Source organism: Neomonachus schauinslandi, chromosome 5, assembly GCF_002201575.2.
Source record: "Neomonachus schauinslandi chromosome 5, ASM220157v2, whole genome shotgun sequence".
Taxonomy (NCBI): domain Eukaryota; kingdom Metazoa; phylum Chordata; class Mammalia; order Carnivora; family Phocidae; genus Neomonachus; species Neomonachus schauinslandi.
Window position 1 is genome coordinate 144,240,043 of NC_058407.1, and position 22,879 is coordinate 144,262,921.

The following is a 22,879-nucleotide window of genomic DNA, read 5'->3' on the forward strand; positions in this document are numbered from 1 at the left end:
ATGGAAGAGCACACAAGAGTTACAGGAATATAAACAGGAGGTGGGGGGTGCACAGGAAAGACATTTCAACAGATAATAGCACATGGGTGATGGATGACCTGGAGGCAAAATAGAGCAGAGTGTGAGCAAGTCAGTGTCAACAGGGCAGGGAGGGGCGACCGTGTACCTGGCCAAGCAGCTGGGCTTAATTCTGGGGGTAGTGGGAGCCAGGGAATGTTCAAGTGTGAGAGGGACTAGGTAGCTGCATTATGTAGCTGTTCCCCCAACCCTTCTCTTTCCCCCTGGAGGATGACCAGGGTTTTTGTACGTCTCAAGGAGTATCATTTTAGAGATTAGCTTTTCACTTAGCAAGTTTGTTTTCCTGTAAAAGTATCAAAAAGTCATAAAACGGGCACCTGGGTGGCTCAGTTGGTTGAGCATCCAACTTTTGATTTCAGCTCAGGTCATGATCCCAAGGTCATGGGGTCGAGCCCCTTGTCAGGCTCCACGCTCAGTGGGGAGTCTGCTTGAGATTCTTTCTCCCTCAGCCCCTTCCCCCACTCGCATGCTCTCTCTCTCAAATAAATAAATCCTAAAAAAAAAAAAAGTCATAAAACAGAGGCACTTCTCTCTTTTTTTTTTTTTTTTTAAGATTTTTATTTATTTATTTGACAGAGAGAGAGAGACAGCAAGAGAGGGAACACAAGCAGGGGGAGTGGGAGAGGAAGAAACAGGCTTCCCGCGGAGCAGAGAGCCCCATGTGGGGCTCCCTCCCAGGACCCTGGGATCATGACCTGAGCCGAAGGCAGACACTTAACTACTGAGCCACCCAGGCGCCCCTAGAGGCACTTCTCTTAAAGGGGTGGAAGGTGGAGAAGCCTCCTGATGGAAGTCAAGGCACCAGGGACACTGGGACACCTAGATGGCTTTCTCTGCCATTGAGGGTGCCAGCCCAGGATACATTCCATCACAATTTTATCCACTCCGGATGTATGGCTCTGTGTAGACAAAACAAGTTGTTTTTGTTGGCTTGTTTTTGGACAAAAGTGACACTTTTCTGGCCTCGAAAGCCGATAAGCCTTCTTCTTCCCCAGGCTTAAATCCGAGCTCTCTCTTTGGTGCCACATTTTTGTCCTCCAGAGGCCCCACTCCTTTTGCAAAATAAGCTAAACAAGGCACTGTCAGCTTCGCGGTTAACGGCTCCCGCCATCTGCCCTCAAACGTCCCATGGAATGACTCTGAGTGCTCCCTATGTGAACAGATTATGTGTTCTGTCTCGGAAAAACAAGCTACCAGATGGGGAGGTAGGGCTGGGCGTGAGGATTTTTGAAGTCTCCCATTCAGAAGGCCTGCCTGTTTGGCCACGGCCATGTGACTGATGGCCGCCATGGTCAGATCCAGAGCAAGGGTGAGCCTGCCTGTGTGTGATTGGAACAGTCTTTACAGAAGGTGATGGATCAGGGTGCTTTATCTGACCACATCCTTGGACCTGCCCTCCACGGGTCCAAAATGTTTAAAGAGTTAGCCAGAAAAATTAGGAAACAAGAAATGGTGGACAAATTCTTTTTCACAGATTCATATTTAAAATACTCAGCAAGGGGCGCCTGGGTGGCTCAGTCGTTAAGCATCTGCCTTTGGCTCAGGTCATGATCCCAGAGTCCTGGGATCGAGCCCCACATCGGGCTCTCTGCTCAGCGGGAAGCCTGTTTCTTCCTCTCCCACTCCCCCTGCTTGTGTTCCTTCTCTCGCTGTCTTTCTCTGTCAAATAAATAAAAATATTTAAAATACTCAGCAAGATTTCTCCATTACCTGGAGCTGTCCTAAATACTAAGGAGTTCTAAAGATGCCAGTTCTTCTTCTGAAAGGACCTTCCATTCCATGGGGCTCCTCGTAGAATGGGGGCCTCTGCGCCCTGGAAGGGACAGCAGGGACAAGTGTTGGGGCACAGGGAAAAGTCCAAGTGTGGCCTGAGGTTGGAATTGTTAGGGCAATTGTAGGCCCCTACCGATGAACCTGTGGCCAAAAGATGAGAGTCCTTGGGAAGGCTGCAGACAGTGACAACTGTTGGTTTGAAGTTCTTGGTCACTGTGAAAATTGTATGTATTGGCCTGAGTTGTCTGATGAGATTTCTGGGTAAGGACTGAAGCCACCATCCTGGTAATGGGGCCAGGTCTCAGCCCTCAAGCTGACACAGCCCTGGTTCTCACCCAGCTCCATTGTCTTCAGCTGTGTGACCTTTCGCAAGTAGCAAAACCTCTCTGAACCTCTCCCCCACCTGAAAAATGGGAATAGTACCATTTGCCTCCAGGAACAGGCGAGACAGTGTGTTGAGCCTTGACATGGTAGACATTATGGGTTCATTGAATTGTAGCAGATCTCTGCATGCACACAGAAATGAACAATCCTCTGAATTATTGAAAAGTGAAGACATCTCCAAGGGACGTGGTCAGGCACATCTCATAACTCGAATGAGCAACAGTGTTTCCAAGTCACCTGCCCTGCAGAACTTGAAGGGAAGAAATTGGCTCCTTTGTTATCTGCTGTAGTCTTTGCACCCTTAGCAGTTCCTGGAGTCCTTAAAATGATTTGTTTTCTCTGAAAGGGAAATGTACCTCCTCCAATCACCTATTCGTTGTTGGCCTTCCCACAGGATTGCAAGTTCCCTGAGAACAAAGTGGGACCTGTCCTTGTTTAGCATGGCATCTGGGGGGCTTAGCCCTGGTGCTCCATACACACCTGTGGAACCAGACCTACCTTCTGCAGCTTTAACCTGGGGTAGCTTCTTCCGCATTGGCACAAGCATCCTTTCCAACCTGATTCTGTTCCTTCAATCCTCCCCCCTTGTAGGATCAGAAATACAAAACTAACTCAACCATTTGCAAATGTTTCTGTCTGAATACGTGCTACACGCAGAACAAAGGCTGTCTGTCTCCCCATTCAGAAGGCTTGCATTTGATGCCTTGTCTGTTCTTTTCCCCCTTTACCCTGTTCACGGGCTAGGGCCCACCTGCCTTCTAGCACCAAAGCGCTCATGCCTCATGGGTAGCTTTCATTCTTCCCATTTCACAGATGGGGAACCTGTGGCCCCGGTGAGTTGTGCATCAGGTCCAGAATCATCAAGCTAGAATATGGCACCTCTGGACCCCATTTCTGACTCATGTGACTTTCTCAGCTGCGCCTCTGCCTTTCGTAGAAGTCAACATTTGCCTGTTTCCAAGAACAGTATTGCCCTCCCCTTGTACGAGTCACCACTGATTGCATGTTGCTGCAAGAGGCCGATCATAGAACATCATGCATGCAGGGAGGGAGGGCTGGGGCCCATGCTGTGGGGACAGCCAGGGGAGGCTGCAGGATCTGGCACTGGAGGAGGGAAGCCAGGTCCGAGATAAAGCCTTCTGTCCCAGCGCCATCCATCACAGCCCCGTGAATGGGGCCCTGCTAGCCATCTGCACAGGCCCAGGGCTCTGGCTTTGTTGGTTGCCATGGCGACCCTTGTCCCTGACAACAGAGGCGCACTTGGCTATATGTGTCATTGTGTCCCATTGAGTCTGCAGAAAAGCCAACAGACAGCCGGGGCCGCAGACAGGAAAGGAACGTCCCAGGCCTCAGCCAGCTCTTTTGTCTTGGCCTGCAGAGTAGATATGAGAATGAGAGACAGAGCATCTTTTGGGGCTCCAGAGAGGCCTGGGGGTCCATTTCTAGCCAATGACTCATGCAGAGATTTTGTGTTCATGGGGCCTGCGAGGCAGCGTCGTGGAAAGGTGAGTCAGACACCATCTTCAGGACATTTATGGAGCACTTAACTATTTATTCAATGATTGTTTGTAGCCAGGCACTGCTCTGGGGCTGGGGATACAGCAGGAACCCAAGTCTCATGTCTCAGTTCACACTCTGCTAGCCCATGAGTTAGGTTCAAAGGGGTATTATCCCCATTTTACAGATGAGGGAAAGGGGCACAGAGAGGTTGTTTAACACGCCGAAGGTCACACAGCAAGTAGAGGAGTCTGGTTTCACATTCAGCACCCTGTACCCCACCTCTCCAAACGGCCACCATGGGCTGCTTTTTCCCTGTATTTTTGAGATGTTTAACTCTCAAAGTCAGAAACCCTTCATTTCCAGAGAGATGGGGATCATGCAGTCCTGGGTCAAGTGCAGGGTCCACCATCCACCTCTAAAGACAAGTAGTTCTCAGCCTCCCCTCGGGGGCTTCACCAGTGCCCATGTCACACCCGTGAGACTCTGGTTTAGTTGTGCTGGGTGGAGACCGCCATAGGTGTTATGCTCCTGGAAATTCTCACACGTAGCCAAGGGTAAGAACCGCTGGCTCTGAGCTCGGAGACCCTGGAGGAGCCCATCAACCTTCTGAGCCTGCCATCCTGCAGAAGGCTGAAATTACACGTGAAGGTACATCGTATGTAGCAAGTGAGCAATAAACAGCTGCCAATGCTTTGATGACTTTTCTTCTTCCTCCAGAGCATTTTTTTGGGGGGGGGGGCCTTTCCCTGAATTCCCTTACCCCATTGATTTAAACACTGCCCTGGCCTCTCCCCATCCCATCCCACCCTCCGAATGCACGCATACGAATGCACGCATACGAGGCAGATAAGAGGGAGCAGAGAGAAGTAATTAGCATTTTAATTAAAGAAAAGGGGCTGGGGAGAGGTGGGTGGGCCTGGAGGGCTCACTGTCTGGTTGCACAAGGGTTTACAACTTGTTTTGACCGAGACACACAGTAAGAAACAGCATTTCTTGCAGGTGTCCTGCATGCCTCAAACAAAAATTACCCTCGCTCGCCATGCACTCAGATAGATCCTATTCTATTTAGTTTATGTTGGTTTAAATTTCCCTTTCAGTTCTGATCATGTCAAGGAATGACATCCCTCTGTGATGCTAGCCTGCCTTTGACACCAGACTGATATCTGTCTCCAGATGTGCAGATCGCACAGGGCGTGGGAGACAGAGCAGAGACATAGATGCTCACACCATCTCGGGGGCAATGCAGTGGGCCTCTCGGCATGCAGGCCAGATGGTTCTCGGGGTCAGAAGGGGCCATGGAAACTATGTGATCCAACATGAGGGGAAACTGAGGCCAGGAGAGGCACATGGCTTTGGCTCCTGAGCCAAGCAAGGGCTGTGGTGAACAGTCACGTACACAATGATTACAGACTTGGGCAGAGGGGAATATTATTGTTAAATTGTTGTTTTAACACAAATTTCAGACCCGCACACTAATTTTCATGAGTCCTCTGATGGACCTTTTTAAAAGGCAGGTGTTGTCCCCGTTTCACAGCTCAGACGTGTTGAGTTCACTCACTGCATAAATTGACCTGGGAACTGAGCTGAGCTCTGGGTACCCTGGAGAACAAGAAGAGCCTGATCCCCTCTCTCTTGGGGTTTGCATTTTTCTGAGTGTGATTGGAGTGTTTCAGGCAGGAAAGTGATGTGAGATGAATTATCCTTAAAAAGGTTGGGGACCAAGTAGAAAATAATGGAAGGAAAGCAAGAGAGAAAGCCAGGAGAGCACCGAGGGTATCAGTGCTCCGGTCCAGGTGAGATGATGCAGTTCATGCCAGAGCGGTTTAGGGCCTTGCCCCCAAGCGGGACCCCTGGGCACCCAGCTCCCTACATCACTGTGGGGTGGGGAAGGGGAGCCTTCCTTTGTAACTGCCTTGCATCTGAGAGGCTCCAGAGCATGTCCCCAGGAAGAGTCTGCCTTCTGTTGGGCCCCTTTCCTTGGTAACCCCAGAAACCTCCATGGATCTCAGACCACAGAGCTCTAGAATCAAGCACTGCATCATTGGCAGAGAATACAAAAGGGAGGGACAAGTCAGAGAGGAAACTCAAATGTCTGAAGAGCCTATGATCTGCCAGGCTGTTCACATCAGTTGTGCCTAATTCCCAGCACAGCCAGTAAGAGAGGCATTGCCCTCCCATGCCGTAAATAAGGACTCTGAGGCTCAGAGTGTTTTTGTAAGTTCTGCTCTGTTAGTTACATAAGATAGTGAGCTTTAGAACTGAAGCCCAGGCTCCAGGCATTGCACACATGTGATGCAGGACCCGTGTTGGTAGTGTCTATTACAGGACCCATGACAGACATCACTTATCTATCACAGCTCTATTTAATCTTGATCTTGGTCACTGGTTCATCACTGGCACCTACACACAACCCTGGCATATGGCGGGGTGCAGTGGTTTCTGCTAAGGGAATGACTGAATCAAGCAGGGTAAATGACAAGCTGTAGCCAGCAGGCACTCAAACGCAGGCCTGCATGACCTCAAACCCTGTCTTGTCTCCCATCTCTGAAAGGGGAGGGCCAGCTCCGTAATTCTCTTGTTTGCTTTTATTTTTTTATTGCAGTCAAATTCACATAAAACAAGATTACCCAAGAACCATTGTAAGTGAATAACTTGGTGCCTTTGGCACGTTCAGGCACATTGAGGCAGACATCGCCACCAGCTCCAGAACTTTCTCGTCATCCCAAACAGAAACCCCATTAGACAGTCATCCCCACTGGCCCCTCTCTCCAGTTCTTGCAACCACTCACTTGCTTTCTGTCTCTTTGGCTGTGCCTGTTCTAGACATTCCATACAAATGGAAGCCATGTGTGGCCCTTCGTGTCTGGATTCTTGCACTGAGCATCATGTTTTTGGGGTTCATCCACTTTGTAGCATCTATCAGCACGTCATTCCTTATTATGAAGGACTCTGTGGTGTGGACAGACCCCGTGTGGCTTACCCGTTCAGCCGCTGATGTACACTTGGGTGGCTTCCATCTTTGGTATTGTGGCTGGTGCTGATATCAACGTGTGTGTACATGTATCTGTTTGAGCTCCTATTTTGCATTCTTTGGGGTGTACACTTAGGAGTGGATTGTTGGGGGCGCTTGGGTGGCTCAGTCAATTGAGCATCTGACTCTTGGTCTCAGCTTGGGTCTTGATCTCACGGTTGTGAGTTCGAGCCCCGCATTGGGCTCTGCACTGGGCATAGAGCCTGCTAAAAAAAACCAACAACAACAAAAGGAGCGGAATTGCTGAGCTGTGTGGTAATGCTATGTTCAACTTCTCGAGGAACCCATAAGTCTTAAAGGCTAGGGATTTAGAAGCTGGTCTCTGGCTCCTTCCTCCCTCTCAACCCTCACCCCGTAGGTGCCCTCCAACATGCCTTGGGAGCCCCCCTCCTCAGCTCACAGTGACCCCAGCATCTCATTGACATGTGGCTTGTTCCGTGCACCCCTCCCCCGGACCTGGCTGAGCAGGACCCTTCTGAATAAGATGGAAGAGGGGGACCCCCACACACACTGAGGGTGTCTCCAGCCGACCCTGTGCATCTTCTTCTCTTCCACCTTCTCTTCCCCTGTGATTTCGTGTCCTGGCCGCCTTCGCCGTGCCCCCGACTCTTGCCCATTCTGCATCTCATCACCCCTGAGCATTTGCTGGAGGTACCTCCCCTTTCCTCTGTGGCTTCCGAAAATCTGCTCACCTTTGAAGGTGCAGCTCGTGTGACACCTCACTGGCATCGTAAGCCCCGCCAGAATGAATCTCTGTCTGCGTTTCCACAGCACCTTGCGTATTCGTACCAGCAGAAGTCATGATTTCACCCTGTCTGGTACAGAATTACTCGTTGACAGTGAACTGGAAAATTTTTATATACATAGCTTGCCCGGTTATTTTAAGGATTTATTGACATGAAGGGGAAAGCAGCCTAGTGCATTAAATTCTCCTATTCTCTCCCCTCGTCCCTCTGCCACTAAATTATGAGCTTCAGAAAGAGAGGAGCGTTTTACCCATCTCAATACCTACATAATGCAGTGCCTTGCCTGTAACAGGCACCTAATTAATTTTTGTTGATTGAATTAGTGGGCTAGAGAAAGTGAGCGCATGACATCAACTCTTCTGATTGTTGGAAGCATATGTGCTAAGAATTCACGTCTGATAGAGATCAGGTTTTGTTATAAGGTCAATTTCAACTGCAGGCCACCGAAATGTCACCGCCATTGTATTTCCCATTGTGACATTTTGTAATTGAAAGTGTGCAGGTGTGACTCTCACTTTTGCAGAGCATTCAGATGTTAATATGCGCATTCTTGGAGATTCTCGCATTTTCAAACACATGTTTAATGGAAATTAAATTGTGTGGAGTCTTAAGTGCTCCCGTTTGAGACAAATGGTTTTAAATGAGAGACAGCAGCCGCTGGTTCTGCATAGTCACTGTGCTGCTAAATGAACAGGCTTGCTTTGAGTTGGATATGCTGCTGGAATAGATTAAAAAAAAAAACAAACATTGAGTTATCAAGGAAAGAGTATGGTTTCTCAGTTAATTTATGGTCGCATGTTCCAGACCCATGCTCTCCTCAATAACATTTCCTCTGCTGAAAGGCAACAAAATTTCCTCTCTGAACTAGATCATTTGTATTCATCAAGCACCAGTATCTACTATGGTGAGGTGTTTTGTTATTCGCTGAGTTAATCGATGTTGTCATGAGTAAAAGCAAGGGCTTTGGGCTCAGACAGTCCCGGGCATTCCCGTAACCAAGGCCAAATACATAACCCCTCCGAAATTCCGTGTCCTCATGTCCCTCCCCACTGGATGGCTGGGCACATTGAGGGGGATAAAGCGCCCTTCAGAACCGTACCCCGCTCCCTCAGACTACAGTCACTTCCTCCTGGGACACCTCCCAGAGCCCCCACCAGGAGAGACTTTATCCTTAGCCACCCTGCACCTGCTGGGTGGTGGCTGAGGAGGAGAGCCCTAGGCAGGCACTCCCAGTGCACTCCCAAGATGTGGGCCCAGTCTGATTCTCTAACTGTGCTATTAGCTGGACTCTGTAAGCAAAAGAAACCCAGATACTCAAGCAAGCTAAAAGGGGGCGGGCGGCGAAAAGGAAGGTGGAGGGAGCTTTCTTCTGGACCAGTGGGATGAGAACACTTCTCCCTTGGTCCTTCCATTTGGAGGGACATCTATGATCCTGACACTCCTGGCCCTCCCCCTGCCGTACCGGCTCACCCCCAGGGATATGGGGGACTCAGGTTGGCCCCAACAGGTTCAGAAGTGAGTGGTGCACTCATGGCCAGGCTGGGCTGCAGGCTTGAGGTGGAACCAGGGAGCCTCTGTGTCCAGGACCTCCATCCTCTCTTGCAGCTGCTTCTCTGTTGCACACTGTTCTGCATGCCGGCTCCTCTCCTGAGGTAGGAGGTGCGACCCCACAGCTCCCAGGACTCTGACCTGTCCCGTCCAGTCAGCTGCGGCCAGGGGGGTCACACAGCATGGACAGGGCTGCTGGGTCTGCACCCCTGTAGACAGAGGAGGAAGTTTCCAAGAGCGGGGAGGCACGGTGTGCTGAACGGACACCCCAAAGCTACCTCCTGCACCCACTTCCCAGGAGCACCTCAGTTGCCTCATCTGTGAAGAGTGGATGACATAGCCATTCATCTCCTGGGGCTCTGGGGATGAAACAGCGTGGTATCTGCAGCACCTCTAGGTGCTCAGGACATGGTCATGCTTGGAAGGCAAGCACTGCACTTGACTGATCCCTGTGCCCTGTGCCCAGTGCCCACGGGGGGGGGAGAGGGTGAGGGGGGGACATAGTAGGTGCGCCATGAATATTCATGGAATGAGTGAATCCTTAAACCAGTGCCAACACCGCCCTCCTTTGTTTAGTCTCTGCTTCTAATAATACAGCTCCACGTCCCATTAGCTCTGGGGTACTGAGTTGGGAGCACTGCCAACACATCGTCCTGAGCTTGGTGCCAGACATCTGCCCCAGTCCTCACCCTTGCTGCTAAGCCTGCAGCCGCCCCTAGTTGGCGCTTCCTCTGTGTTTTGTTGCAGCGTGAATGGATGGACATCTATGAAGTGTTAGGACTCAGCGACTCTGGGGTCAGACAGATCTGTTTTCAGATCCACCATTAACCTCTCTGGGCCTCAGTGTCCTCATCTCTAGAGGGGACCACAGAGTATTGTGCGCATTCATAACAATAATGAATATTAATAGTGCCCTATGCAAAGAGCTTAGCACAGCGTGCAGCATGCAGAAAGGACTCAGGAAGCAGGGTCCAGAAGTTGTGAGACGTGAATGGCTCCATCATTGTTCTGAGATCCAGCACAATATAACCGAAAATACACACTCCAGATAACAAAGCAGGGATTTAGCAAGAAAACCCACAAACCAAAAGATGCAGGGGGAACACAATTGAATGGTGGCCTGGGGAGGGGGTGGAGGAGGTGATAAAAAGAAAACAAGGTGGGGGGGCTGTTGTTCCAGGCCCACAAAGCAATGGGCAACTGGCAGGTCTAGCCAGGGAGAGCAGGACTTGGGAGGGGTCTGGGGCACAGGAGCTGAGAACCCTCACTCCCTGGGTTCCAAAGCGAAGTTCCACATCCAGGGAACCCCCTCCATCTCCAGCAAACTTGAGAAGCTTGGTCACACTGGAAATATGCACCCCCCAAAACAGGCCACCAGGTACTGCATGGGGTCCTGGGATTCCCAGACAGTGCTGGGGACCAGTGTTCAGTGTGGGGACAGGGTAGCAGGGCTCCCAGCCTCTCGTGTTGTGTGGCCACTGCATCTGCTCTGAATCTTCCATCTGAGCCCTCCCATCTCACAGATTGGGCTGGCTTGTCCCCTGTGGATGATGCACTGAGCTGGTCAGCTCGCCTGCAGAGGGATCTCAAGCCAACTCTGTCCCCTTGCTCTGGTTTTCCACCTAGAAAATGTGCACAGTGATCCTGCCTGGGGTGTGGTCAAGGTCAAATGAAAACACTTTTATTGAAGGAATCTCTACAACTAACATGGGTCTCAAACCTACGACCCAGAGATCAAGATTCACATGCTCCTCCAACTGAGCCAGCCAGGTGCCCCCGGCCTTCGGTTTTTAAAGTGTATCCCCAGTATGAAAGCAAAGGATGTGATGTCAGAAGAAACTACATGGGAAATGGCAGGGAAGTGTTCTTGGCTGGCCTGACTGTGCATTTCTGGTTTCTTCCAGGGTGGAAGCGTGTGAAGGGGGCCTCTGTTCCTGGAGGAGAGGGTCATGGCCTTCATGTTGCTCAGCCGGCGGTTGGCCTGCACCTTCCAGCACAACTACAGCCTGCTCGCACCCAGTAAGCTGTGGAGGGGGGTCTTGGCAAGAACTGGTCCTGATGGGAAACACAATCCAGACTGGGGATTCTTGGACTGGGAGAGCCCTTGGGGGTTAAGGGGCTGGCCAGCCAGTATTTCTGGGGCTGTCTCCCCCTCACACACACTAAAACTGTCCCCATCACCCCCCTCCATCTCCCGTCTCAGCTGCGCACTCCTGTCCCCGAATGAACAGCTCTGTGGTGGACAGGAAGCTGATCCGGCCTGGAGCCACGTTGCTTGCCCGGAGTGGCAGCCCCAGCAGCCGGAAGGGTCCGGCCTGTCCTCACAGGGACTGTTGGGGAAAACACATAGCTGAGCTTGCTGCCAAGAAAACAAGAAGGCTACAAGTATCCTTGTGATTGACCTAAAGGCCAAGTGGGCTTCCAGGGTACTGGATAGGAGGCGGCTACCCCCACCGCACTCTCCCTCGCCTGCACCCACCCACACCCAGCTGGCCTGCAGCACCGCCCACTCCGCGGCCATGTCTCTCCGTCTCTCCGGGGCTTCTGTTTCTCTCTGCCTCGCTGAGTGCAGGCAGCTCGGCCAGGCCAGCCTCATCAGCTTGCAGGATCCCGTGAGACCTCCTTCCCAGTGGCCCCACCGGAAGGCACACATGAATCCCATTTTTCAGGTGAGAAAGCCGAGCCTCAGAGAAGCAAAGTCAGTCTAGCTGCAAACACTGGGTTATCATCCCTCCCCCATGTGCTTCCCTGGGGCTCTGGGGGAAAGAGGGGCTAGTGGTAACCCCCTTAGGGGAACCCTACATCCCCCCCACCAAGCCTGTCTCAGTTCTCTCAGAGCCCCGTGCTTGTCATCGTTGTGTCCTTTTCTTATTGGTCTCGTCTGCCTTCTGAAGACAAAGTGCTGGCTGTGGCCTTGGTTCGCATGTAGAATGCAGGTGTTTATACCCTGGGTAGGATAAAGAGCAGGCGTGTTCTCTCTCCCGCAGGAGTATTAGCAGGTTTTGTTTTAAAATAAGCCTTTTAACTTGGGCTGATTTTACAAGTGCAGAGAAATTACTAAGCTAGTCCAGAGAGGTCCCCTGTGCCGCAATGTCCCCCACAGTTAAAATCTTACATCACTGGGATGCATTTGTCGAAAACTAAGAAGCTGGCCTTATATTTTACTGTTAACCAAACTCCAGACTTCTCTTTGGATTTTACCAGCCTTTCCCTTGACGCCTCTTTCTGGATCCCAGGATCCAGCCCCTGTTCCCCCAGCGCACCGCGTTGTCACGTCATCTCCTCTGGTCTGTGACAGTTCCTGCCTTCCCTTGTTCTTGACCTCCGTAGCCTTGAGGAGTTAGGTTTTGAGGTTTTGTTTTGTTTCACGCAATTATAAGAGAAGCATATTAATGCTGACCCATTATTATGTTAAAAATAAACCGAAACCTGACCAATGGTGCAGGTAAGGGGTGCTCCAAGCAGGAGGGAGAGTCCTCCCTAGCTAGTACTATGGAGCACCTGCTGGGTGCCGAGCACTGGGCCAGGCGCTGAGGATACACCAGTGACGAGAGAGCGTGGCTCCGCCTTTGCAGGTCATTCTCACGGACGTCGGAGCCTTCCCAAGGAGAAAACCAGGAAAGAGCAGTGGGTCAAGACTCCTACTACTGGGCCCCATTTCACCAAGTGAGCCTGACCAGTGGGCAGGATGTGAGCCTCCGTTTCTCTTCGGGGAAGTGGGGGTGGTACTGGTGTCCTCCCTGCTTTGCACATTTCTTGTCTCAGAAGGAACAGTTCATGTGAAAGCTCTTCGTTTATGCTTCCATTAGGCGGGGAGTGGCTTAACTCCCATTTTACAAGCATGAATATGGAGGCATGATGAAAAACCAAGACAGATGTGACTAAATCGGAGTTACCAGCTCTGCATTTTCTTGGCCAGAGCTGAATCTTTTTTTGGCACACTTGTGCCAGATGGAGAGAACCATACCGTGAGATTTTTTTTCTTTTCTTTTGGCCTATCACTTTGACATATCTAGTATGATAGATGATTGATAGATGGGTTGATTGATAGATACGAGTTTTTTAATACTAAACCACAGTGTTGGCAAAGATTCAGGAATCTGTGCACTCCTACATTGCTGATGGGCAAGTAGCAATAAGGAAATCGTTGTAAAATGACAGCTAACCTTTAATCCATTTAGTCCCCTGGGAGAGGAAAGGGAGACTCAGAGAAATTATATCACTTTCCCAGAGCCTCAGCGCGAGCAAGTGGCTGAACCAGGCTTTGAACGGAGAGCCCGGCTGGTCCCAAAACTTGCAACCTTAACTGCTATATTAGTTATTTATTGCCTTGTGACAAATAGCCCCAAACTTAGCAGGTTAAAATAATGTTTTTTATTTAATATTTTATATAATTATTTATTTATTTCATGGTTCGTGTGGATTAGGAATCTGGGTTGGGGGCAGCTTAGCTGGATGTTCTGGCTCCAGGTCTTTCACGAGGGTACAGCTGAGCTGTTAGCCAGGGCTGCAGTCTCACCGGAAGGCTCAACGTGGAAGCTGGGGGATCTGCTTCCAAGCTCACTCCCGTGGCTCTGGCTGGATTTGGGGCCACATGGACATCTCCACAGAGCAGCTCACAACATGGCACCTGCTTCCCCGGAGTGAGGGAGAGCAGGAGGGTGCTTCAGCCCTCACCACACCCACTGTGCTTAGGTGTTGGTGTGGTGTCTGCACCCATCAGATCACTGTGAAGCCATTAGACATGGTGGCTCAGGGCTGAGACAGTGCTCCCAATGGCATTGCTTCATGCCCCTCCCCCCAAATCATTGATAATCTTATCCTGGCAAATGGAGTGCAGAGACTGAGAGACTAGACAGCAAAGTGGTTACCTCTGGGTGGTGAAATTGTTGATATTTTCCTCCATGAGTGTGTTAAAAAAATCAGTGGCGTGCTGCCTTCCTGAGAACAGGACAAAGGGCTAGAACTTTGCTACTCAGAGGCGACATAGTGCACAACTCTCCTCTGACCATACCATACCTATGATGCATTTGGCAAAAGACCTGAACAGCCCGGAGAGTTCCCTGCCCCCTTAGAGAACCAGCACGCCCAGAAGAGTGACGGAGAAGGAAGCCCTCTTCCGTCAAGTTCATCGTCAGCCCTGCGGTCTCCAGTTTGGCAGATGCAGACACAGACGGCAGCTGTGCCTCTGGCACTGAGCACAATGACAGCCAGTCTTAGAAATGGAGAGCCCCTGGGGGTGGATCGGCCTCTGGGTCCCCTTCACCCACGGGAGTCCTGTCCGAGCAGCCACATCCCCTGCTCTCCGAGTCTGCGGCAGTGTTCCTGCTCCAGACGCCTCTGTTCAGGTTAAAGGAGAACCCACGTCTCCTGAACAAGATGAGAATGCAAGAATGTGAGTGCCGTGTCACGAGGCTGTGGCTTGCAGTGCGTCCGAGGAATGACTGCGAGCTAACAGAGAGAACAGTGCCAATGGTCCAGCTTAGCCAGCCATCACCGCAACCTCGTCCTTCTCAGGACTGACGGAAGCTTGCCAGGAGCTTAGCCGAGAACCAAGGATCTCCACAGAGCAAGGAAACACCAGGAAGAGAGGAGACGCATGCTCTTCGAAATCAACTGCCCCCCCCGCACCAAGCATAGGTGAAAAAGGTGAGGAGCCACCCAAAGGCAATAGCGGGTCTTCCAAGATTGTCATTTGCATCAGAAACCCCCCTTGGAGAAGGAGCCCCACCTCCAGTTGACCAGCCTGCACACAGGCAGAGTCCATTCCGACATCAGCTGGAACAAGGGGAAACGAGGAAAAAGAAACTCAGGAAGAAGAAGGCTCTGTGGGCTGCCCATGTTCTTGAGAACAGTGACACTGGACAGGATGTATTTACTGCTCACCCTGCAAGGGAAGTAAAAACAGGAAAGTCAACCAAAGTGGGGAGAGTTACAGCCTCCACGTGGGAAGGCAGCAGAAGTGGTCCAGAACAAGAGTGTCAGAGATGAGAAGTCCTAGGAACTCCTAAACCTCAGTTCCAGGCAATGGCCATCGATTCTTCTGACTCTGGTTTCTCTTGAGAAACCAAACAGTCAATCTGAAAAGGGTATTTGAGACTCCAGAGAGCAAAACTCATGAGAAACGCGTTGTTGTGGTTGTGATGAAGTTAGCTCTATGTAGGAATTGGCGCTTGCTGTAAGGATGGTGTCCCTATGAGTGTGGCACACACTCAGACGGTGATCTCTTCTGTGAAGGGATCAAAGAACTCTTTACAAATATCCTCAGAGGGGCACCTAGGTGGCTCAGTGGTTAAGCATCTGCCTTCGGCTCAGGTCATATCCCAGGGTCCTGAGATTGAGCCCTGCATCAGGCTCCCTGCTCAGCGGGGAGCCTGCTTCTCCCTCTCCCACTCCCCCAGCTTGTGTTCCCTCTCTCGCTTTGTCTCTCTCTGTCAAATAAATAAATAAAATCTTTAAACACAAAACAAAACAAATATCCTCAGAGCCGGGAGATGAGGATGAGTCACAAAAGGCGCGGTGAGGGGCACCCAGCCTCAGTGAAGAATGCAATTCAGATACCTGAGAACTTACCTGTTCAGCAGAGAACACTGTCCGAGCTTCTAGCTGGTGAGTCGGAAGTGCGTGGTGTCTGTGAGGGCCGTACCTCCGAAGTGAGCTGCCCCCTGATGCTGGAACCTCTGGGGAGATGCCCTTTACACTAGCTCCAGTGGCCACACCATTGGCTGCTACGCATTCAGACGCGAGGGCGTGTGGAGCAACCACAGCAGGAAGAGCCATAGTAGACAGCGAATCTTCTATGCAGGGCTGGCAAATGGCACTGTGGTCACCTTCATCAAGAACAATAAACGACTCAAGGTCTTTGAACACCATGGTCCTCAGGCTGGCAGCTGTCTCACCACAGCTGAGGAGGGTGCCCCCAAAGTGGCTCGTTGTTGGGTCTCGTGCCTGGACCATGAGATGCACAGAAGGGACTCCTCCTTGGAGTCCTCCAGAGGGCCCCAGCAAACCATCCTTTGCATGAAGGTGGTGTATGACCTTGTGTTCAGTGGCTCCAGCCCGGCTCAGTCAGCCTATGCCTACAGTATTCGTACTGGTGACCTCGCGTGGATCTGTGAAAGTCACAATCACACAGTGACTGTAGGAAAATCCTAGGAAAAATGATGGTGGCCTCGTGCCTGGAGAAGTTTGTGTCTGTGGGTCACAGACCCACAATCGATTGCAAGTTTATGGAGGACACAGAGACATGATTATGTGTATGACCACCCTTAAAAGTATGATTTATCCCGGCCGACATGATGCCAGTATTCAGGCTGCAAGGCTAAATCCGATGCAGAATTACCGCTGTCAAAAGGTGGCACGATTGCCCTCTGATATTTGGCGTTTGTAGATCATTCAACACATCTGCTCGCTGACCACATGGACCCAAACTTTCAAATCCTGAGATGTCGCTGGAAGAAGTGTGATGCTCTTTTCATGGCTAGGAAAGGATCCAAACAGGACACAGGATGACGTGCTGAGGATAACAGCAAAACTGATTCATGAAGTTTTTTGCCTCCCATCTTGGGAGGTCATTAGTTGAACTAATTTCACATCAGCCCCGAGCAGAGGCCGTGGTCTTCCCTTCCCCAGAGAAGCAGGGAGGAAGTGGTATCCAGCCAGGCGCACCCCAAACGCAAGTCTGGGCATCTCTATGGGATGATAGGTTACACTTGAAGTTCTTACTGGAGGTTTATCAGAATTAAACAGATTTTAAGGAATGATACTTCTCTGGGACAGCATGTAGTAATTTATGCTACTAGTATTCTCCAGATATTATAGATCTTAATTGGTTAAAAAAATAATAAGTAGGGTGGACACTTGGGGGGAGGGAGGATAAGATTTTTTAAAGGAAAGCAGAGCATACAACTCCAATTGAACTTGACTTTGACTTTGGCCAGGCTCACATACAGAGACCTTGCTGTTTGGGAAACTGGCATTCGTTTATTACTCTCACTCTAAAGATCAAGAGAACAGTAAAAACATTTGATGGCTGTTTTTATAGTTTGGAGTTAAACATTGACTCTGGATTGGCGAGGCCCCAAGGGTGGCAGGCATCGTCATCAGACCCAGAGGGCTGGGTGGACCACCCCCCCCACCTTGCGGGGTCTCAGGTGTTGAGGCACACGCCTGCCTCCTGGCTGTGCTGCTTCGTTCATGAATGAAAATGCTGGGTAGTTCAATATTAATTCAAACTTTCTTTGCTTCTTTGTGCCTCTAGGAATTTGTCTTTGAAGGAAGTGAGTTGTTTTGCTGCAAATGTTTCATTTCAGAGCCCGGCACCAGATGAGATGAAAGATAGTCTCTGGGAAAGGAGAGGTCTGAAGGACAAATTCTCAGCTTAGCCGCTTACCAGCTATGTGACCTTGGGCAAACTAGTTGACCTTTCTGAGCTTCAGTGTCTTCACCTGTAACATGGGAATGATCATGACATCTACCTCCCAGGGGGCTGTGAGGCTTAAGTGAGACAGTCCATGGAAAGTGCTTGGGATGCTGTTGGGTATGCTCACCATGAACTCCTGATGAATGGACACCTCTGCTCGCGTGACTTGTTGTAAGAGATCCCAGGAAAGGAAATCTGGTTGTTTTCTCCTGTGGTTTATATACCATGATTATATATCATCATTAAAAGAATACTCAGGGGCACCTGGCTCAGTCTGTAGAGTGTGCAACTCTTGATCTCAGGGTCATGAGCTCAAGCCCTACGTTGGGCATGGAGCCCACCGTAAAAAAAAATACGCAAGAGAATATTTGTTGTGTTGGTATTTGGTTATTTTCCTCTACAAAAAGTCATGATTGAGATAGAAAAGCAAAAGCATCGGACCTGGGTTCAAATCCTGGCTCTGCAACTGACTTGCTATGTGGCCTTGGGAAAGTTGCTTAACCTCTCTGCTCCTCATCTATAACCTGAGAACCATCTCTCGAGAGGGTTGTGGATAAATAAAAACAGTAGATGGGAGTTCGCCTGGGTAGGGCCTGCCTAGCACACAGTGGGGGCTGAATCCGTGCTAGCTGCCCCATCATCCCGTGTTCGATAGCCCTGTTGCCAGCAAACTTACCAGGCTGTGGTTTTCAGGATCTCTGCCCAGAGGCCCTGGCCCTCTTTCGTCCACACCCACGAAGACTTGACACATGGTAGGAACCGATGCAGCTCTTCATACAGACCTGTCCCTCAGCTTCCCCGTCTCATGCCCCATCCCTCCCTGATCCCTGGGGGATGGGTTCTCGCCCTCTCTCCACTCCCCTGCTGCCGTCTGCTCGCAGCCTTGGTGTCCTTTTACCAATAGCCCCACATGACCCCACTCGCGCCTGTCATTTCTCTCGAGACCCTTTCAGCTGCGGCTCCCACTGGGGATCTTCCAGCGCCAGCATTTCCACTTTCCAGATCCCAGGAAATCTGGCTGCATCGGCATGGTGTCAAGACACTTTCTGGAGAAAGGAAGAGCGGACCTGTGTGTCCTCATTAGAGGACAGCTTGCAACTTTGAATTTTTCACTTTCCCTCTACTAGAAACAGTGGGACCCGCACCAGTTAAGAACTGTTTTTTATCCAAACGTGCGTCCTTGTTTTATGCAGGTCCAGCTGGGATCAGTCTGGACCAGTAACGTTTAATGTAAAAAAGAAGTCATCGATATGTTCCTCGACCTTTAACGCTCTGCTAATGGGACAAACTCTTTAGGGATTCCCTTTTCATTTTAAGATCAAACAGAAAACAATAAAAGCTGGCTGCTTCATGCCTTCAAATAAGAGTAGCACTGGATTTTAACTGGTCTTCATGTTCAAAGGGCTATATTTTGTTACATAATTAATTTCAAAAACCCTCTTTGATATCCAGAGCAATTATGGAAAATTAAGAATGAATTTAAATGTTTTCTAATATGGCTTTGTAGAGTTTGGCAAGCTGTGTGTGTGCGAGACAGAGAGAGGGAGGGAGAGACAAACAGAGCCTAGCATGTTCTTTGCTTCTCTGAGTTTTGGTTTTCTCTCCTATAAAATGGAAACAATACTGTACCCCTCAGGGTTGCATAAAGAGAAGTGAAATCATGTATACGACTTACATGTGATTCCCTAGTTTGATGCAACCCAAGTAAGAGGAACTAACATTTCCCATGTACCACTTACGTGCCAGGAAGATCAAAGATGAGCAGGGACATTAAAGGGATTTCTGGGGGTTACTGATGGTCCGTCACCCCACCCTTACCTTGGGTTCAGCACAGATGTCTTTCAGTCAGGGATCAAGGGTTCAGCACAGATGTCTTTCAGTCAGGGATCAAGACGTGGGGTTCAGGCTGCCCTTTATTTCCGCCACATGCTGAGCTCAAAAGCCTTGTGGGTCTAGCCTGGGAACTCCCATATGTACATTTATTACGATGCAGAAATGTGAAATGGATCTCAAGCAAGTAACTTGTGCCCCAAACTTTTTTTTAACAAAAAGCATCTATAAGTGGGGACCACCTGAAAATTAAAAGTTTTTTTTTTAAAGGTTTTATTTATTTATTTGAGAGAGAGAGCAGGAGCGGGGGGGGGAGGGGCGGGGCAGAGTGAGAGGGAGAAGTAGGCTCCCTGCTGAGCAGGGAGCCCGATGCGGGACTCGATACCAGGACCCTGAGATTATGACCTGAGCTGAAGGCAGACACTTAACCAACTGAGACACCCAGGCACCCCGGGGACCACCTGAATTTAGACATTTGATTATTCCTCCTAGGTGATTTTTGAATGCCACAACTAGGGGCACAACTCGGGGGGCGGTGCTCCTGGCACCCGGTGGGTGGAGCCAGGGATGCAGATAAACATCCTCCAGTGCACAGGACAGCCCCACAACAGAGAGTTATCTGGCCTGAAATGCCAGTAGCACTAAGGACTGAGGAACTCTGCTCTATAGAGACATTTGGATATAAGTTTGGGTATAAATTAAATTTTGGCAAAATTTGGATAATTTTTATAATCGGACCTTTCACATGGTAATACTATGGCCATCTTTCCATGTCCATAAAAGTTCAAAATTTCCAGGGGCGCCTGGGTGGCTCAGTTAGTTAAGTGTCCAACTCTTGATTTCAGCTCAGGTCCTGATCTCAGGGTTGTGAGATCGAGCTCCACATTGGGCTCCAGGCCCAGCATGGAGTCTGCATAAGATTCTCTCCTTCTGGGGCGCCTGGGTGGCTCAGATGGTTAAGCGTCTGCCTTCGGCTCAGGTCATGATCCCAGGGTCCTGGGATCGAGTCCCGCATCGGGCTCCCTGCTAGGCGGGGAGACTGCTTCTTCCTCTGCCTCTGCCTCTCTCTCTCTCTCTCTCTCTCTCATGAATAAATAAAGAAAACATTAAAAAAAAAAAAAGAAGTTACCTAATTTCTAAAAAAAAAAAAGATTCTCTCCTTCTCCCTCTGCCCCTTCCACACTCGTGCTCTCTCCCTCTCAAAAAAAAAAATAATAATAATAAAAATGTCCATGTCCCTGAAATAGTGGAATATGCCATATTGTGTTTAGCTGCCGTCCATTGTTGGAAATTTAGGTTGTTTTCTTCTTGAAAGACAGTATTATTATAAATATTTGTAACATACATTTTTGTGTACTGGTCCCATTATTTTCTTAGGATGAATCCTGAAATGAGATTGCTCAGTGGAAAGGAATAAGAAGGCATCATTAGCTGATACTCACACCAGCAGAACATGAGCATACCTATTTGCCTACAACTTCACTAGCACTGGGCTTTCCCATTTGTTGGAATCTGCACTGTTTTTGTGGTGCCCAGGTCTGGCCAGACTCCATGTTCAGGGGTGGTCTGGCTAGGATGGGGTTGAGGTCCTGGCACTGTCTCTGTTGGGGACATTGGGCACCTGTTAGGGCAGAGTTCTCATTATACCTACTGTTACCAGGGATTCTCACCATCTTTGTCTACTACAGGCTCCAGACACATCAGTCAAGCCGCAGCCAAAGTCGACGTCGAATTTGATTATGACGGGCCCCTGATGAAGACTGAAGTCCCAGGGCCTAGATCTCGGGTGAGTTGAGCACACTTGAGTGGTGTTCTTAAGAATGGAGCGAAAGGAGTCCATGAGGCAAGAACACAGCGAAGCTTACGGACCTGTGTTCTTAGCTGCTTTCAGAGAGCTTACCACTAGAGATCCAGGACATTAAACTAGGCCATTCTGCCGTGAAAAGTCAAAGACGCCTTCTCAGAGGAGATGTATCAATTGTCTGTTGTCACAGTAATGCTGTGCACAAATTACAGAACCTCAGTAGCATACAGATGACTTACGCATCTGGGGTTAACTGGGAGTTAGCTAGGCAGCTCTGTTGGGCCCATCTACATGCCTGGGGGATGACTGACCACTGGTTGATCTAGGCTGAGCTTGTCTTAGTCACTGCAGTGACCTGGCTCTACTCCATGTGTCTCTCATCCTCCAGCCCCTAGGCTGGGCTCATCCTCATGGCAGTGGCAGAGAAGAGCACATAATGGGTCTCTTAAGGTCTAGGTTCCACATTGGTGTACCATCACTCCTACCTCATTCTGTTGGCCAAAGGAAGTCACATGGTTTGCTTTGAGTCCAGAGTGAAGGTCTGGGGCAGAACATCTGACCAAAGTGGAAGAAAATGGCAATGCTAGATGGCACAGGGCAGGGATAGCAAAGGCCCTTGATCTTGATCTTGACCTTGAAGGATAAAAAGGAAGAATTCACCAAAGGAGTGCATTATTCTTTTGTAGACAAGGGGAACGGTATGTGGAGAGGCATGCAGGGTGACAGGACATGGCATATGAGACACATTGGGTAGCTCTGAATCCCTGGAATAGATGTTACTGTGTGAGATGGAAGAGGCACAAGATGAGTCTGATGAGGGAGGTTGGTGCCTCTCCTCAAAGATGCTACACGACGTGCATAGTATGCATTTCAGAAGGCTGACTAACCTTGGCTCTATGTTGTGATGTGCTATACTGTTTCTAATGTTTGCACCGAAAAAATAACAGTGTAAACCTTTTTAATACAAACTGGCTTTTTTCTTTGCAGATTTTGCAGATTTTATCCACAGTGCCACTTTTTTTTTTTTTTTTAAAGATTTTATTTATTTATTTGAGACAGAGAGAATGAGATACAGAGAGCATGAGAGGGAGGAGGGTCAGAGGGAGAAGCAGACTCCCTGCCGAGCAGGGAGCCCGATGCGGGACTCGATCCCGGGACTCCAGGATCATGACCTGAGCCGAAGGCAGTCGCTCAACCAACTGAGCCACCCAGGCGCCCAGTGCCACTTTTTTTACTGTCAGAAAATATCCCTTTTGTCACTGCAACTATTTTACAAATCCAGAAATCTTTGTACTAATGCAAATGATTGTAGTTATTTTGATAGCATTTTACCAACGGAAGGAGGGACATTTTTTCATGCATATTTCTGTGGAGGAGGGGTGGATTTTAATTTCATAGTGGTGAAATACCTGGAATAATTTTTTTTTATATTCTTGTCATTAGTATTAGTTTCTATTTTTATGTGGAAATATATAATTTTATGACACTAATTGCTAAAGTTGATTTTATGTTGTATTATTTTTATAGATTAAATCTTTGTAGTAGTAAAGCAACTAGTTCCCAGTTCCCAATTTATAATTCCCAGTTTCTTTCTTTTTTTTTTTTTAAAGATTTTATTTATTTATTTGAGACAGAATGAGAGAGAGAGAGAGCACATGAGAGGGGGGAGGGTCAGAGGGAGAAGCAGGCTCCCTGCCGAGCAGGGAGCCTGATGCGGGACTCGATCCAGGGACTCCAGGATCATGACCTGAGCCGAAGGCAGT

The 22,879-nt window shown here is 49.5% G+C and overlaps 1 protein-coding gene across 1 annotated transcript in view; it reads left to right on the top strand.

Moving 5' to 3' along the window:
* Positions 1-22,879, top strand: part of ABAT (4-aminobutyrate aminotransferase) — an 80,977-nt gene that overhangs the window by 34,086 nt on the left and 24,012 nt on the right. Inside the window, exons 2-3 of the mRNA XM_021698065.1 lie at positions 10,965-11,079; positions 21,001-21,098. Coding sequence (XP_021553740.1) covers positions 11,010-11,079; positions 21,001-21,098 — 168 coding nt within the window. The 5' untranslated portion in view covers positions 10,965-11,009. The remainder of the gene's footprint in view (positions 1-10,964; positions 11,080-21,000; positions 21,099-22,879) is intronic.